The sequence below is a fragment of the Leuciscus leuciscus genome (assembly GCF_965113295.1).
Source record: "Leuciscus leuciscus genome assembly, chromosome: 18".
NCBI lineage: Eukaryota > Metazoa > Chordata > Actinopteri > Cypriniformes > Leuciscidae > Leuciscus > Leuciscus leuciscus.
In genome coordinates this window covers 16725179-16742160 of record NC_138742.1, presented here as the reverse complement: position 1 = coordinate 16742160, position 16982 = coordinate 16725179, and the positions used below count along the sequence as shown (strand labels likewise).

Genomic DNA, 16982 nt, shown 5'->3' with positions numbered 1-16982 from the left:
ACTCTTTTTGCACCTGTCGGTGCGAGGCTCAACATTTTAATTCCTCAAAATTAAATGCAGCCAAAAACACTAGATAAGTGAAACGGTGGTAGGCTGAATTAAAATATATAACTTCTCAAAGTCAGATAATATTCCATCATTTTAATTCCATTAAGAATTAAATGCAGCCATAATCACCAGACAATACTGTTTGTTTAGTTTAATATTTATTTAAACGGTTTCGTAATCTACGTGCTGCCTCGGCAACGCGAGATTCGAGCCGTCGGTCACAATATATCGGCTTTCATCCCTCGAGAAGAAAGTCAACAATTGCGAGGTTGAAACATCCGACAGCGCACGGCTTTTTTCTATGCACGCGCGCCGAGATATTTCTCAATGAACACTGCCAGCCCCCTCAGGAGCTGACTGTGAATGCCTCGCACCCAAACAGTATTATTTCACAGATCGTGTGTGTCCCTTTTATAGCAGACTCGTAATCTACGCGCTGCCTCGGCAAATGCGAGATTCGAGTCGTTCACAATATATTTGGCTTTCATCTCTCGAGAAGAAAGCCAACGGGCGCGAGGCTGAAACACCCGGAACGCACGGCTGTGTGCGTCAAGATATTTCTCAATGAACACACAGCCAGCACCCTCAGGAGCTGACTGTGCATGCCTCGCACCCACACAGAATCTTTAATGCAGAATAGCCCCGTAATCTACGCGCTGCCTCGGCAAGCGCGAGACCCGAGCTATAGATTCTGTATTGCAATGCAGACATAATCTACGCGCTGCCTCGGCAAACGCGAGATCAGTCACAGAATCTTTATTGCAGAGTAGACCCGTAATCTACGCGCTGCCTCGGCAAACGCGAGATCCGAGCCACTAGATTCTATATTGCAATGCAGACGTTATTTGGGACAATTCTTATAGGACAAACAACACCAAATAGGACAAACAGTTTCACACAGAGCGCTTTGCTGAAGAGCAAAAAGCTAACGTGTGTTTGTGCCGGCGTCCCTTTGTATCTTCCGGTTGTGCCGTCATCTACTGCGTCATGACGCAGCACCAATCAGGATTGGACAGATTTCATTCATGCTTCAGATGCGTTACGCTGAGGGCGTTCCCATAGTGTCGTCACGACGACGACGCAGTGCGAGTTCCCTCGAAGGGGAACGTATTTCGTTCTTCTTTGCTATTTAAGCACTAAAGTGCCTCAGCAATATTGTAATCTTCTACAGTCAAGCTTTGTTGACTCTGAGAGAGCGATGCAGACTCATGAATTATTATAGGCCTATATCCTTTCTGTAGCAAAACAAAGGCAAAACGGAGAACTCTTTTGAAAATCACTGTGTATGCTTGTATTTTTTATAAGAACTGTTTGAATGATGAGGCCTGGTTTGAATCCTTTGGTAGTAAAGTGCATTTCCAATAGACCGTAGTGCAAACACTGCAGCTACAGTACACGATTCAGCAAGATCTGCTGCATCTCCAGTATTACAAGCCATGAATTGTTTTAATTTTTCCCCCCACATTAACCCACATTACAATCAATCATCACTCTGTGAATAAAGTAAGAATCCCCCATCATAGCATAGCGAGAAGTGGGAATGCCAGCCACCAGGAAGCTTAGGAAGCAAAATCCAACTCATATATGACTAGAGGGAATATTGCTAATCTGAATTTAAAACAGTAATTGCATCAGTTAGGCTTTGACTGGCATGGTGCTGAAGAAAATGTCTCCTCTGGGTGAGCTTGTTAAAGGGGTCATGAATTGAGAAATCAAATATTCCTTGATCTTTTGACATATAAGAGGTTTTTGTACTCAGAACTCAAAACATCTTTGGTAGTCCAAAAGCATCTTTTATTGAAACCACCAAATTCAGAAAAAGACTAGGTTCGGATTTTTGTCAGATTATCTCGCCATAGTGTGATGAAAAATTGCCTTGGTAGATGATCAACGCCTACTTCTATATCATTGCCTCTTAAGCCCCGCCCACAGATTCGTGCATGTAAAAACGAGACTGAAGCAAGCAAACACGGGATTAAAAAACGATAGAGATGCCTCTGGAAGAGGTTTTGTGCCAAGTTGTGGAATAACAGTCTTTGCATGGCCTTTCTTGTGATCCTAATATTAAGAAAGTGTGGATAAACTTTATTTTTAATGAAGTTCCAGTCAGATTGTGTTTGTTCGCTTTTTACTGCGACACAGTTCGACGCATGCTTTTCAGAGATACTGAAAATAAGAGATGATGCCGTGCCGACTATATTGGATCCGACAGTAATGTCGCAAGACAAAACTGTGAATATAGTTGTGATGTGCTTTTATTTCCTTTGCTTTGGTATTCATGGGGTTAATGCGTTGGATTATCGGATACGGAAGAAAGCACGTAGATAATGCTGCTTTTGTGATTGTTTTGATCAAAGCCATTTACTGTAATCCTGAATAAAAGCTTCAGTGAGCGTCATCAACACGACACTGCAAATACGTTTTTTACTTTATCGAAAAGGCTGAATGATGAATAGTCTCTAAGAAGGACAGTGCTACGAACGATGGTTCATTCATTCATAATTCTGTTTACAAGAAACCCCACAAATCACCCGTTGTCAATTATGACTGTGATAACTTGAAGTAAACTTTATTTGCCACAACCAAGACTTATATGTCCAAGCAAATGTAGTACACATAAATGTTTCATATTGTTGGCAAATGTTTCAACTATGGAACGAGATATTTTTCAACATCGAAAGTTTTCAAAATGTAATGACGGCTACAGAATAACAGGATTCAGAATAGCTTACAACTAAATTACGATTTTTTTCTAATGAAAAAATCTTGATAACATTATAAGTGGACCTCATAGAACATTATAAAAGAAAAGAAAAATGCAGTTCATGACACCTTGTTTTTGTTTTTTTTAAATAAAACCTTTTGTGGTGACATGCTTGTGGGCAGGAGCGAGCTGTTGTTGTGATGTTAAAAGCCCTCGAGCTGAGACAGATGCTGATGGTTTGTTACCTGAATTTCAAAAGTGGTGTCTGCGGCTTAAGGTGGGTCTCTTTTGCTTTTACATCAATCCACAGGCTATATTACATTCTTGCATTGTGAAGTACAGCGATAGTTTTCCACAAATGTTGAACTCCTACGCTTGTTTCAAAGTAGACTGAGTGATTTCGCTGGGGTGATATTTCAGTTTGAATGATATTTCTCAAATGAGCTTGACTGTAATGGGCTTTATGTGGGCTGACTTCATTATGTTACAGGAAAGAGAACGAGAGACAGAGTGGGTGGGTAGGACTTCAGTCTAAGCTGAATAGGACAAGATTTGTTTTATTGGATGTATAAAAACTCATAGCCACAAATCAGACTTTCTCACTTTCTTAAATATCTCAGCAAACAGAAGTTACGACCATATAAGTGTTTAAAAATGGAAAGGAAGTGGTTAAACTTCAGTTTAGACAAACTTTACTGCTTGTGAAGTTGATCGCGTCATTGATAATGTAATGTATTAAAAGTTATTTATACAGAGCAGCTGTCTGAAGGAATAATTCACGCCATTGTCACGCATTGCCAATAATGTAACCATTTCCCAAATGAAAAACCTGTATTTTAAATAAACTTTTAAAATCTCTGGCTATTGTGGTAAAAGAATTAAGGACCAGGACACAGTGTCATTAAAATGAGAGTATTTCTACAAATATATCAGTGCAACCACAGATTCCACGCCCTGTCATTTTCCAGGAATAGATGGACTGGTAGTGAAATTACAGCTTTTGAAAGGTTGGAAAGTTATGCACTGTCAGTTTAGAACTGGAAGCGACAGTAAGATTTTTAATGCTTGTGCGTGTCAGAATGATGTTCATATTAGTAACATCATAACTCATCTCCGTTTCAAGATGTTAAGATGAAAGTTGTTACAATTTGTTGTGTCAAGGTTAACTGTTTTTACTTTTTTGGGAGATACTGTACTTTCCAGTGGATTTTCCAGTGTAAATTTTTGCAGTAAGTATCAAGTAATTTTAATTAATAACATGAGCTTAATATGTAATTACAAGCATTGTAAAATTGTAATGATTAAAATTAGATAAATTATATTTAAAGTAAATTTACCTATACTTTATATAGGTAAAGGCCTACATCTTATTTCTCAATATATTATTATTACTGTTTTATTTTTATTATCTTTTTTATTTATAAATTAATTTAGCATAGGCCTACATCACACCATCTTACCTTAAATTTGAATTCATAAATGGATATAGTTCACCCAAAAATTTAAATGATTTCATCATTCACTCACCCTCATGTCATTCCAAACCTGTAAGACTGTCGCTCATCTTCGGAATACAAATGAAAATCTTTTTAATGAAATTCTTTTTGATGAAGTCTGAAAGCTTTAACCCTCCATTGGTTGCTATAATGCAACTGACACTTTGACGCTTCAAAAAGTTCATAAAATGATCATAAAACTAATCCATATGAATTGAGTGGTTTAGTCCAACTTTTCTGAAGAGACTAGATTACTTTATATGATGAACCGATTGAATTTAGGCTTTTATTCACATATAAACATTTATCAGCGAACATAAACAGAAACTCAACCTAACCTGCTTGACACAAAAAAAAAAAAAAAAAAAACTCTTGCAGAAGCTCAAACGTGCTGTGTAACACGAGAATGAACCTCATTGGTTCTTACTGAAGCTGAAACGTACTGGGTAACACGAGAATGAACCTCACTGGTTCTTACTGAAGCTCAAACGTGCTGGGTAACACGAGAATGAACCTCGTTGGTTCTTACTGAAGCTGAAACGTGCTGCGTAACACGAGAATTAACCTCGTTGGTTCTTCTTACTGAAGCTCAAACGTGCTGCGTAACACGAGAATGACCTCATTGGTTCTTACTGAAGCTCAAACGTGCTGGGTAACACGAGAATGAACCTCGTTGGTTCTTACTGAAGCTGAAACGTGCTGCGTAACACGAGAATTAACCTCGTTGGTTCTTCTTACTGAAGCTGAAACGTGCTGCGTAACACGAGAATGAACCTCGTTGGTTCTTGCGGAAGCTGAAACGTGCTGCGTAACACGAGAATGAACCTCATTGGTTCTTACTGAAGCTCAAACGTGCTGGGTAACACGAGAATGAACCTCGTTGGTTCTTGCGGAAGCTCAAACGTGCTGCGTAACACGAGAATTAACCTCATTGGTTCTTACTGAAGCTCAAACGTGCTGGGTAACGCGAGAATGAACCTCATTGGTTCTTACTGAAGCTCAAACGTGCTGGGTAACGCGAGAATGAACCTCATTGGTTCTTACTGAAGCTCAAACGTGCTGCGTAACACGAGAATGAACCTCATTGGTTCTTACTGAAGCTCAAACGTGCTGGGTAACACGAGAATGAACCTCATTGGTTCTTACTGAAGCTCAAACGTGCTGGGTAACACGAGAATGAACCTCATTGGTTCTTACTGAAGCTCAAACGTGCTGGGTAACACGAGAATGAACCTCATTGGTTCTTACTGAAGCTCAAACGTGCTGCGTAACACGAGAATGAACCTCATTGGTTCTTACTGAAGCTCAAACGTGCTGGGTAACACGAGAATGAACCTCATTGGTTCTTACTGAAGCTCAAACGTGCTGGGTAACACGAGAATGAACCTCATTGGTTCTTACTGAAGCTCAAACGTGCTGCGTAACACGAGAATGAACCTCATTGGTTCTTACTGAAGCTCAAACGTGCTGGGTAACACGAGAATGAACCTCGTTGGTTCTTGCGGAAGCTCAAACGTGCTGCGTAACGCGAGAATGAACCTCATTGGTTCTTACTGAAGCTCAAACGTGCTGCGTAACGCGAGAATGATGCTGATTCATATAGTTTTACAAAGTGGCAGTTGCAAAAGCTGTCGATGGAGGGTGTGAAAACTCTCAGATTTCATCAAAAAGATATTAATTTGTGTTCAGAAGATGAAGGAAAGTCTTACAGGTTTGTGACGACATTAGGGCGAGTAATTATTGACAAAAGAATTCTTTTTTTTTTATTTTTGACTGAACTATCTCTTTAATCCTCTATATTTTAGAAAAATGTAAGTAGCTATCAGGTTTCTAGGACTACAACTACCATAAGAATGTGAGTTTACATCCTCAATGAATCTGACTGCTGTTGTAGTCCCTATAGCATCTTTTTTTAGCAACTTTTTTTAAGTGGCTGTAAATATTCACTTTTGAAGTGTGATTTAAGTAATCTTGTATTCCAAAACCTGAATCTATCCTGGAATAATAAATGTATACATTTCAGATTATTTTTTCTCATAAATCACGTTCAAATCAAACCAATTGCTTGAAAATGCTATTCTTTTCGGGGTTTGGGACTACTAACTGCTAACATCTGTGTATATTCATCTGAGAGTAAAATGCAAAGATTCAACTGTTCACTCCATCTGTAATCCTGTAGAGCGGTTCTGTTGTCCGAATTGGCGCAATCTCTCCAAGGGGTGGCGTTTTACACACGTTTTTCTCTCGTGCGCTTGAAATCACCCCCTCCGTCGCTTTTATCAGCAATTCAGATTGCATGCAAATGCTCTGTGAAGGGAGCGTCATTCTGAAAGGAGAGCGAGTGTGTGCGCGAGGGGGGTGAGCAGCGGCATTCCTCGTTCCTCTCTCTATTCTTCTCTGTCTGCCGGCTGATGCTCGCGCGTTCCCTCAGCGCAGATATGAGTGTAGATCGCAGTGAAGTTTGAAGAACACCGAGTGCGGCGCGCGGTCGTATTATTATTTATATCAAACTTGCTGCAGAACTCGTCCGGCGTTTGCATTAAGAGTTCGTAACTTTCTCTTTTATCCGTTTGGTTTGACCATGGGGTCTTTCCGCAGAAAGACGTTTTATTGGCCCGTTTGGTCATTTGCTGTTGTTTTTGTGCTTTTGAGTCAGCGTTGTCATGGAAGTTGTTCAGAAAGAGAGCTGGAAAAAAGAGAAGAAGAGGCGAATGTAGTTTTAACCGGGACTGTAGAGGAGATCTTGAACATGGATCCAGTGCACAACACTTATTCCTGTAAGGTAAGACTTTGCGCACCAGCCACTCTTTACATGAATCAAAGTGAAAGTAAAAAAGGTAAATATGTACTTCATAACACATAATATCGCAAGTCTATGCTTATACGTGAATATCTGTTGTCACTGTGCAACTGTGTTGCAATTTATATCACCTGTTATAGACAAAAGCTACCAGTCCAATATTTGAGTTGTCCTGGTCAGAAACTCGCAGCATATCATGGGAACATGTAAAATGCTGTCTAGATGGGCACCTCACCCGTTGTAAATAAAAAGGGATATTTGTTAAACTGTTCCTAATGGGTTTATCTTATGTGAGGACATTGGTTCTACCTCAGTTAATGAAAAATGTCAACTTGCGCAGTCCTACTTTGATCCACCTGTAATTTGAGCTTTCATACACAAGCAACCTGAACCTCAGCCTTTGCTGTGACTTGATGTCCTTTCAAGCTCTATTAGTGCTTCGGGTTCAATTATATTCAGTTATCATGTAATCATGGACTTACTTTGTTAGAAGTATCAGAATGTGGTTACGCATATCAAAGTCTTGCAAAAACGAATCACTAGGACATAAAAAGTGTGAAGAGTAATCTGAAATTGCTGCTCTTATACCATAATTTCATTGTGTGATAGACGAGATATGTCGCTGTAAAGCTTAGACAACTAGTAAAAAATGCTTCTTTTTTGCATTTTTAAAAATTACACATATATGAGCATAACAATTTGAGTAAAAAGTTGAATTGAAAAATATACATGAATTTCTTAGAATTTGGATTTAATGACAGCAGAAATTGAACTCCACATATTTGTGTAAAACCTGTTATGCATCATTGAACATCTGACCACCAGGAGTTAATGAATTTGCTTAGATTTAATATGTAACCTACAGAATCTCATATTTCTTAAAATATTTCTTATTCATTCCACATCACAAATTTTAATTTAATTTTAAATATTTAAAAATCCTATTTTAATGTGCTCTCTCATTTTTGAACCCCCACTGAGGCACATACGAATCAGAAACGAATGATGGTGCAGAGTTAAATTGCAGAGCCTTATGCAGCCGGCGGTAGGTGGCCGCTCTGGAATGTGCAAGAGTGACCTTGATCTGCAGGATATGGTGTTTTCTTAATCTCATGTTGTCTTTCCCCCATCTGAAGGTCAGGGTATGGCGCTACCTGAAAGGCAAGACCATGGTGAACGGAGAGGTGCTGCTGGACGGAGGAAACAAGGTCATGATCGGAGGCTTCGGGGACCCCCATATTTGTGACAATCAGGTGGCCACCGGAGATACCCGCATTTTCTTTGTCAACCTGGCCCCTGAGTACATGTGGCCGAGCCACAAGAACGAACTGATGCTCAACTCAAGCCTGATGAGGATTACTCTCCGCAACTTGGAGGAGGTAGAGCACTGCGTTGAAGGTAAAAACGCTTTCCTGACTCAGCATAAGCTGTAACTCACGCTTGCCGTGCAGAGATTTGAGAGTTAGAAAGATCCTGTGGTGTTGATGGTAGTCCTGATTGCAAAAGCAGGTGGTGTTTTCTGCTCTTACTGCATCTGCATTCTACCTAATGTAGCGGTGCATGTTTTACGACATTACATTAACCATTTACATTATATTAATACAGCAGTCATGGCTTTCCAAAAAGTTTTTTCAGATTTTTTCTCATTGAATTTCTTGGGCCTGGGGCCTTAAAAGCAAAGCATATCATGTGTGCCGTCACTAGCCATCAGTTGCTGATAGTCAGTGCTCTCGAAGGGTGTGTCTGTTCACTAACTGAGCACCTGCAGGGCCTTTGACTAATCTGAGTGAAAGTCCAAACCTCTACCTTTCCTTGAGGGAAATCATTTATAGAGTTAGAGAGTGGAGATACTAAAACGTAACTGCATAGCTTCAAGCTATGTGGCCCTCATAAGGGCCCCTGCTTCTGTGTTATGATGGCATTTGTTTCCAAGCCAGACTGTCAGAGGAAAGTTTGGCTCTGTGGGAAAGAAGAAATAGTAGTAATTAGACCAGACAGTTGTCCAAAGTCAAACTACTGTGATTCTTCAAAGTGCTTTTGCTTTATTAATGTAAATGTGAAATAGTGGTTGTCCTTCTACTATAAATGGTGAGGGTTTTTTTCTTCCATTTTGTAAATCACTTCTGCTTGTAGTTTAATCTTGTTTAGTGCTCTACAATGCTTGCAACCGTACAAGCAGAGAAAATACACATTATTCTTGAGTACAACAAAGCGTTTGAAGCTTACATCAGTCTTATAGGTCCAATCGATTCTGTAAATTGGCACTCTGTATCCTCTCTGGATGGCAGGTTGTATAGTGTAGACTTTCGACTATCAACATAAAGTCTGGCCCACTTTGCAGCTTGTTCTGGCCAAGGAACCACCACTTTTATAGGAGGATTGCTTGATTGACTTTCAAAAGTTAGAATAACTTAGAATACATAGTTAAATGGACAAGTTTGTTTAAGAATTGTTTAAGGCACTATAGAAAGTAAACTAAATATTCTTGAGTATTTTCCCCTGATTTTTTTGCCACTAGCTGGGCAAATTTGGGAAAATCAGATCTCTTTTTAGCGACATGGTTCCTTGTAAACTGTTTTCAGGAGGATTGGTAAAAAAAACAAAAAACTGTACATATCCTATAGAAGTTGATTTAAGGGGTCAGTTCACCCCAAAATGAAAATTCTGTCATCAGTTACTCACCCTCATGTCATTCCAAACCCATAAAGCTTTCATCCATCTTTGAGCCATAAATGATGTTTTTTTTTATGAAACCTAAGGGGTTTCTGTTCCTACAATGAAAATCCATTTCACCAAATCTTTGTGGCTTCAAAAAGTTCATAAAGACACTGTAAAAGAAAACCATATCAATAGAATAGTTTAATCCAAATCTTCTGAAGAGACACAATCACATTATATGATAAACAGATTTAAATTAGGCGTTTATTCACAAACACTGACCAGTGAACAGACATAGAGCACATCAAATATGGAGGCTTAAACGTGTTTGCTTGACGCGTGAGAACCAGTGAGATCTGTTCTTGCGTGGACCAATGAAGTTTTATCTCTCATGTCACCAACTATAGTTGAGGTTCTGTTTCTGACAGAAATGTCGTTTTTGGGTGACCTATACCCGAAGTTAGCTAATCAGATTAGACTTTGGTAGATCAAGCACACGCCCACAATATTCGTGTCCAATATACATCAGGTCCTCTGAAAGTGTCCCTTTTGAAACTGAGACTACATGGTTCATGAGTCCTCATTGGTTTCTAGTGTTTAATAGAATCGAGCACAAATCGGAAAAAGTGTTTCTTCAGGGCACAAAACGTCCCCTTTCTCCTTCTTTTTTTTTTTTTTTTTTGATTTAGTTCTTTTTAGTGCTGTGCTTTTTGGCACAAGCCATTGCAGAGTAGAAGACTGTCTTTTTTAGAGGCTGCTAAAATCTTAAAAGGTTTGATAAGGGGCAATTTAGCAGAGTACCGTGTTTTGCATTTGCACTTGGCGGGTTAAGTGTTTGGCCACTGAAAATAAACGCTGCTCTGGCTAATGAGAGACCATGTGCTTCTTTTAACAAATGTGATTCTTTTTATATTATAATGGGATTGGATCTCATTTTACACACAAGATGCTCAAGTATACGCCACAAATAGCAAACAGCTGTGCTCAGAATGGGCAATGGTTTTGTTAAACACGCAGCTTGCGAATTCTAATTCCAAAATGGCAGAGTCTGTAAACAGAGACTGTGTACTTCAAAACATTTAGAAACAGTGTTTCTGACCTTGCTTTTGACATGGTTAGGCAAGTATTCAATAAACCAGGCCTTGAATAAAAAGTGCTGCCCTGAAGGCTGAGTGACTTGGAATGGTGACTAATGGTGTTCATTTTCTGTTGGCTAAACTGATTTAGGAATATTTGAAGTTATCCATCAATGATTGAATAAAGCATGACCTTTTAGTACATTTTTTCCCTTCACTGCTTAGCATCCATGTTTTAGACCTACAGCAAAAAAGAGTGTGTGTGGTGGAAAGAACAAGATTGTACCTGCCAGCCTGCCGAATGTATCCTCTCCTCGCTCCTCACCTTTGACAGGTTAGATAGCACTGAGAAATGAAGAGATTCCAAGCTGAAGTTGAGAATACTGCCGTCAAATCCAAAGTTTTCTTAAGGGGAGAAAAAAACGTTGTTTGTAATGAAAAGATTGGGAGGGTGAAATGTGATAACAAGAGAACGCAACAAGAAATTCTTGATACAAGTGTAGACTGGAATGCTTAGAGTAGAGGCCTAGAGGCATTGAGTTCTCACTCCCACCCCGTTTTCTCCATGCGGAAACAGACCCACTTGGGTTGTTACATGAAAATGTTTTTTTTTTTAAACTTGGGTTAAGTTCATCAAGCAAAAATACATCAAATACATCTTCTGCACACTAAATGTGTATAAGAATGTCTGAGCTGCTGTTTTCTGGACAATGAAAGTGAATAGTGACTGAAAAGCAAGATTATCAGTGAATAATTACTTACATTTCTGCTGGTTCCTCACACAAACTATCTTGCTTTATTCCAAGTCGTCTGAAGCAATAATTTACATGGACCTGTGTGGATAGTTTTATATAGATATACGGATAGTGTTATGCTTTTTTTGTCTTTTTGAAGCTTAAAAAGGCCCTGGTCCCCATCCACTTCTTTTTATATGGAAAAGTCATGAAATGAGGGTGAGTAAATTTTTATTTATTTTTTTCCTGAGTGAATTAATCTTTTAATTCCCGTTTTATTCCACAATTGCATTTGTATGTTCAGAAGTCCAGTGGATCAACTTTGAGAGTAGAGATTTTGGCGATACAACAAATCAAATGTAGGCTAGAAATCTAGACGCACCCTTGCGGCAGCAAATTTTATTTTGCAGCCAGGGTTGTCTAGCAACTCTCCGTTAACTTTCGAGCTGGAAAAACCAAACTCTAGTCAGGCCAATCAAATCGTGTATAGAGTCGGTGGGCGGGCTTTACATAATGACGACAGAGTTGTGACGGTTCCGCGTGAATTCCCTGCTACTTGAAAACAAAGAAGAGCTGCTGCTGGCGAACAGCGGTCTTTTGAATCGGCTTTGTCCGTGACTCTGGAGGACTTTGAGTTAAGCTTTTCTTTTTTTTCTTTTTTTCTTTTTTTATTTATTTTTTATTTATAGTTTACATTTTTTACAATACACAAAAACAAAAAGAAAACAACGGAATAAACAACAAAAACCCTCTCTCCATAAGGCAAGATATTAAATAATCATAAAAATAGAAATAAACAGTAATAAACATAGATTTACATCTAGTCTGTGGTCATGTCAAGTTGGGTCAGGATGTTCAAAAAAGGAGTCCAAATCAGTTCAAAGTCATCTAGTTTTCCTCGGATAGAATGTAGAATTTTTTCTGGTGTGCAGTACGACAGGAGTTCATTAGCCCAGTGTTTTTGGCTGGGGGGGATGACACTCTTCCAATCCTTCAGGATACACTTCTTGGCAGCCATTGCTGCTAGTAACACAAAATGCTTCATATTTGAGTTCACCTTCAGTAAGGTTACATCCCCCAGTAACCAAATCCTAGGGTCGGCGTCCAGAGCCTGTCCACAAACCCGTGAGGTTACTGCGATGATGTGAGTCCAGTATGGCTTCAAACGGGTACAACTCCATAGCATGTGCACAAGAGTTCCGACAGAGATGGTGCATCTTTGACATTGATCAGAGATGTAATTTCCTAATTTACTTAACCTATATGGCGTAAAATATGTTCTATGGTAAATATTGAATTGAATTTGTCTGTGTTTAGAGGATACCAATTTCGTTTGTGCCAACTCCAATAATCTGTTCCAATTCTCCTCTGTGTAAGTACACCCAAGATCAGACTCCCACCTTGTTTTGTTTGTATATCTGGCATAAGCTGGTAAGTTGTCATTTATGGTTTTATACACTGTAGATATTAAACCTTTAATTCTATTGCATTTGGAGTTGAAAATGCATTTTTCAAGTAAAGATTCCTCGGGTCTGTGTGGAAAATTATCTTTAGTTTGACTCTTGATCCAGCTTCTGATTTGTAAATATTTGAAAAAGTTACGTTTATCTATATCATAAATTTCTAACATTTGACTGAAACTTAAAAATACATTATTAGTATAAAGGTCACTAACAATTTTTACTCCTTTTCTCACCCAGTTTTGTAAAATTCCATCTGCTAAGGCTGCTGGGATGTTGGGATTGTTCGTGAGAGGTGAATTTACCAATAATTTAATGTTTTGTCCAGCTGATACGTGTAATTGCTGCCAGGCGTTAAATGTAGCAGAAATGATTGGGTTTTGAGTGATTGTTTTTAGTTTCTTTTTAGATTCCAAAAATGGTACGATTGATAATGGATTATCCTGTAATTCATGTCGTTCGATTGACATCCATTTTACTTCATCTGCTCTGCAGTGAAACCACATCCACAGAGCACGAAGTTGCGCAGCCAAATAATACAATTTAAAATTTGGGAGATTCAAACCACCTTTGGAATAAGGTGCCTGTAATGTAAGGAGTTTGACTCTCTGTGTTTTGTTGTGCCACAGGAAGGAAGTTAGTGATTTATCTAATTCCTTGAAAAAGGATATAGGAACCTTCAGTGGTATACACTGGAATAAATAAATAAATTTGGGTAATAGATTCATTTTTATTGTATTAATCCTGCCAATCAGTGATAAGGGGAGGTCCATCCATCTCAGTAACTCTTTTTTAGATTTAGTGAGCAAAGAGGTGTAATTTTCTTCATATATTTTGTCACAAGTGCTACAGATAGTGATTCCCAGGTATTTGAAGCCCTCCGTACACCATTTAAATTGAACTGGAAGCAGACTTATGTAATGGTTTGTCATGTTGATTGGAAAAGCTTCACTTTTAGAGTAATTAATTTTATATCCCGATACAGTACTGTATTTTTTAAGATTAGTCAATAACGAGGGAAATGATGTGATAGGTTGAGATATAAATACTAATAAGTCGTCTGCATAGAGTGCGAGTTTATGCTCTTCCGTTCCAATTTTTATGCCAGTGATGGATATGTCTGATCGCAGGGCAATAGCCAGTGGTTCTATTGCAATCGAGAAGAGCGCAGGTGAGGAAGGGCAGCCCTGACGACAGCCACGTGATAAGGAGAAGGCGTCCGACAGAACCCCATTTGTTAGGATCTGCGATCTGGGGGGCGTCGAATAGGGTCCTAATGAAACACAGAAAATTTTCACCAAAATTCATGGCCCTCATGGTCTCAAGAAGAAAGTTTGGTTCTATCCTGTCGAACGCCTTCTCGGCATCCATAGAGACGATCACGGCAGGGTGGTCATGTTTTTTTGTTTACTCTATAATATGAAATAGTCGCCTAACATTATCTGCACCTTGTCTGTTCTTGATAAAACCCGTTTGGTCTGTATTGATAATTTTTGGAACTACTTTCTCTAAGCGTTGTGCAATGATTTTCGATAAAATTTTATAATCAGAGTTAAGGAGGCTGAGGGGCCTATAATTGCTGCACTTTTATGGATCCTTTCCAGGTTTTGGAAGTAGCGTAATAGTTGCCAACTCCAATGTTTTTGGGAGTGTTTCTTTTTGGAATGCTTCTCTAATCATGTTTGTTAGCGGTGTTAATATTTTTTCTGAGAAAGTTTTGAAGTATTCAATTGGATACCCATCAGGTCCTGGGGCTCTATTATTTTGTAAGGACTTGATCGCTCGGTGAACCTCTTCTTCTAATATCGCTTCATCTAATAGATTCCTGTCTGTGACTGTAAGTTTGGGTATTGCTAATTTATTAAGGAAGTCTTTGATTTCAGTTTCCGTTGACTGCTCTGTTTTATATAACGTTTCATAATATTTTTTGAATTCCAAGTTTATGTCCTTAGAGTCTTCTAAATACTGGTCATCATCAGTTTTGATGCATTGTATGTATTTTCCTGTATCTTCTTGCTTTAGCTGCCAGGCAAGCAACTTGCTAGTTTTGTTACCAAACTCATAGTAATGATATTTAGTTCTCGCCATGGCTGCTTCAGCTTTACTAGTGCAAAGATTGTCATACAGAGTCCGTTTTTGTTTTAATGCACTAAGGGTTTTGGATTGTTTGGTTTGGGCATGTTGGATTTCAAGTATTTTTATTTCATGTTCTAGTTGCGATAACTGGTCTCTCTTTTGTTTATTTTTATGGGATAAATATGAGATAATGTTACCTCTCATATATGCCTTAAGTGTTTCCCAAACAACTGAGTGAGAAGCAGTATTTAAGTTAGTCTCCAGATATATATCTAACTTGTCGTTCATATATTTTACAAAATCGGGATCTTTAAGTAGGAATGTTTTAAATCTCCATCTATGGGAGGCAGGGCCTTCCTGTGGCATAGACACTTCCATCATTAGAGCATTGTGGTCTGATAAGGTTGCAGCCAAGTAAAGACATGTTTTAATGTGAGGCAGTAATGTTTGTGAGGTCAAAAACAGGTCAATTCTGGAGTATGTATTGTGGACATTAGAATAGATAGAGAATTCCTTTTTACCCAGGTTTTGCAGTCTCCACACATCTTTTAACCCAAGTTCATTCATGCCTTGATGTAATGCTGTTGCAGATTTTGACAAAGTAGTGTTCTTGGGGGCTGAGCGATCTAATAACGGGTTCAACACAAGATTGAAATCTCCTCCCATAATACATTGACCCTCTGTGGATGCCAGTTTCATGGTTAATTTATTAAAGAAAATTGGATCATCTATATTAGGACCGTATATTGATGCCAGTGTCAACCTGTTCCTGTTAATTATACAGTCAACTAATATAAATCTACCTGAGGTATCCTTTTGTACTGTTTTTAATTGAAATCTAAGGTTTTTGTTTATGAGCAACGCTACACCTCTAGCACTTGATGAAAACGAGGAGTAATAGACTTTACCAATCCAGTCACGTTTCAATTTTGTATGCTCAATGTCAGTAAGATGTGTTTCTTGGATGAATGCAATATCTGTCTTTTGTTTTTTTAAATAGGTTATAATTTTTTTCCTTTTAGTTGGATTATTAATTCCTTTCACATTTAGTGATATGCAGTTTATATGTCCTGTATTGGCCATCATTCATTTAAAACAATTAAGAAAAATAAAATAAAATCAAGATTAAATTAGGCTGAGCAAGTAATATCTTTGTCAACATTGGGTTAACATTTATATGGAGAGAGGGGGGAGCTGAGCTAAAAACAGCTCGAAAACAAACAAAAAACAATGTAGAGAGAACAAATTCAAAACATCCATAAAAAAGAAAGAAAAGGGCAAAGCACTGCGCGAAAAAGAACAGGCAGTGCCAAAGCAGAGCTGTGCTCAAAGTACACTGAGTCCCACAGAGGGCTGCTTCCACTATCTATGGTCTACACTTGAGCTCTCTCTAAAAAAATTAAATTAAATAAAAAAAATACAAATATATATATTTCGTGTGGTCTAGAAACATATTCTCCCTGTTAAAAGAGCCCTGTACTATGAGATAACAACATCTTGTAAACACATATTATAGAGGTTTAACCTCTCATACAGCTGTCAGCTGCTCGTCAGACATTTTGTGGTGAACGCGCCAACTCCAAAGTGCGAACATACACCTTAGCCTCACCCGGGGTTGAGAAGCGCCGGTAACCTCCTCCGTCGGTGTTCCCCTCAATATGTCTGGATATAACAACGCGTATTCCACTTTCAACTCCCGGAGTTGAGCTTTCACATCGTCGTAAGCTTTACGTTTACGGACGATCTCCGCTGAATAGTCGTTAAAGAAGAGGATCCTCTGTTGACGCGGGGACTCATTCTGGTGGTGTCTGCGTGCGGCTTCCATTACCCGGACTTTATCGGAATAATAGTGGAATTTGACAATGAAGGGACGTGGCCTCTGTCCGATTGGCGGCATCGGGCCCAGCGCGCGACGGGCATGGTCCAGGAT

At 38.8% G+C, this 16982-nt stretch overlaps 1 protein-coding gene across 2 annotated transcripts in view; it reads left to right on the top strand.

Annotated features, from left to right (window-relative positions):
* The first annotated feature begins 6573 nt into the window (after positions 1-6573).
* agrn (agrin) overlaps positions 6574-16982 on the top strand; it is a 245664-nt gene continuing 235255 nt past the window's right edge. For both annotated transcript variants that reach the window (XM_082145329.1, XM_082145328.1), the window contains exons 1-2: positions 6574-7030; positions 8185-8446. In XM_082145329.1, coding sequence (XP_082001455.1) covers positions 6830-7030; positions 8185-8446 — 463 coding nt within the window. In that variant the 5' untranslated portion in view covers positions 6574-6829. The remainder of the gene's footprint in view (positions 7031-8184; positions 8447-16982) is intronic.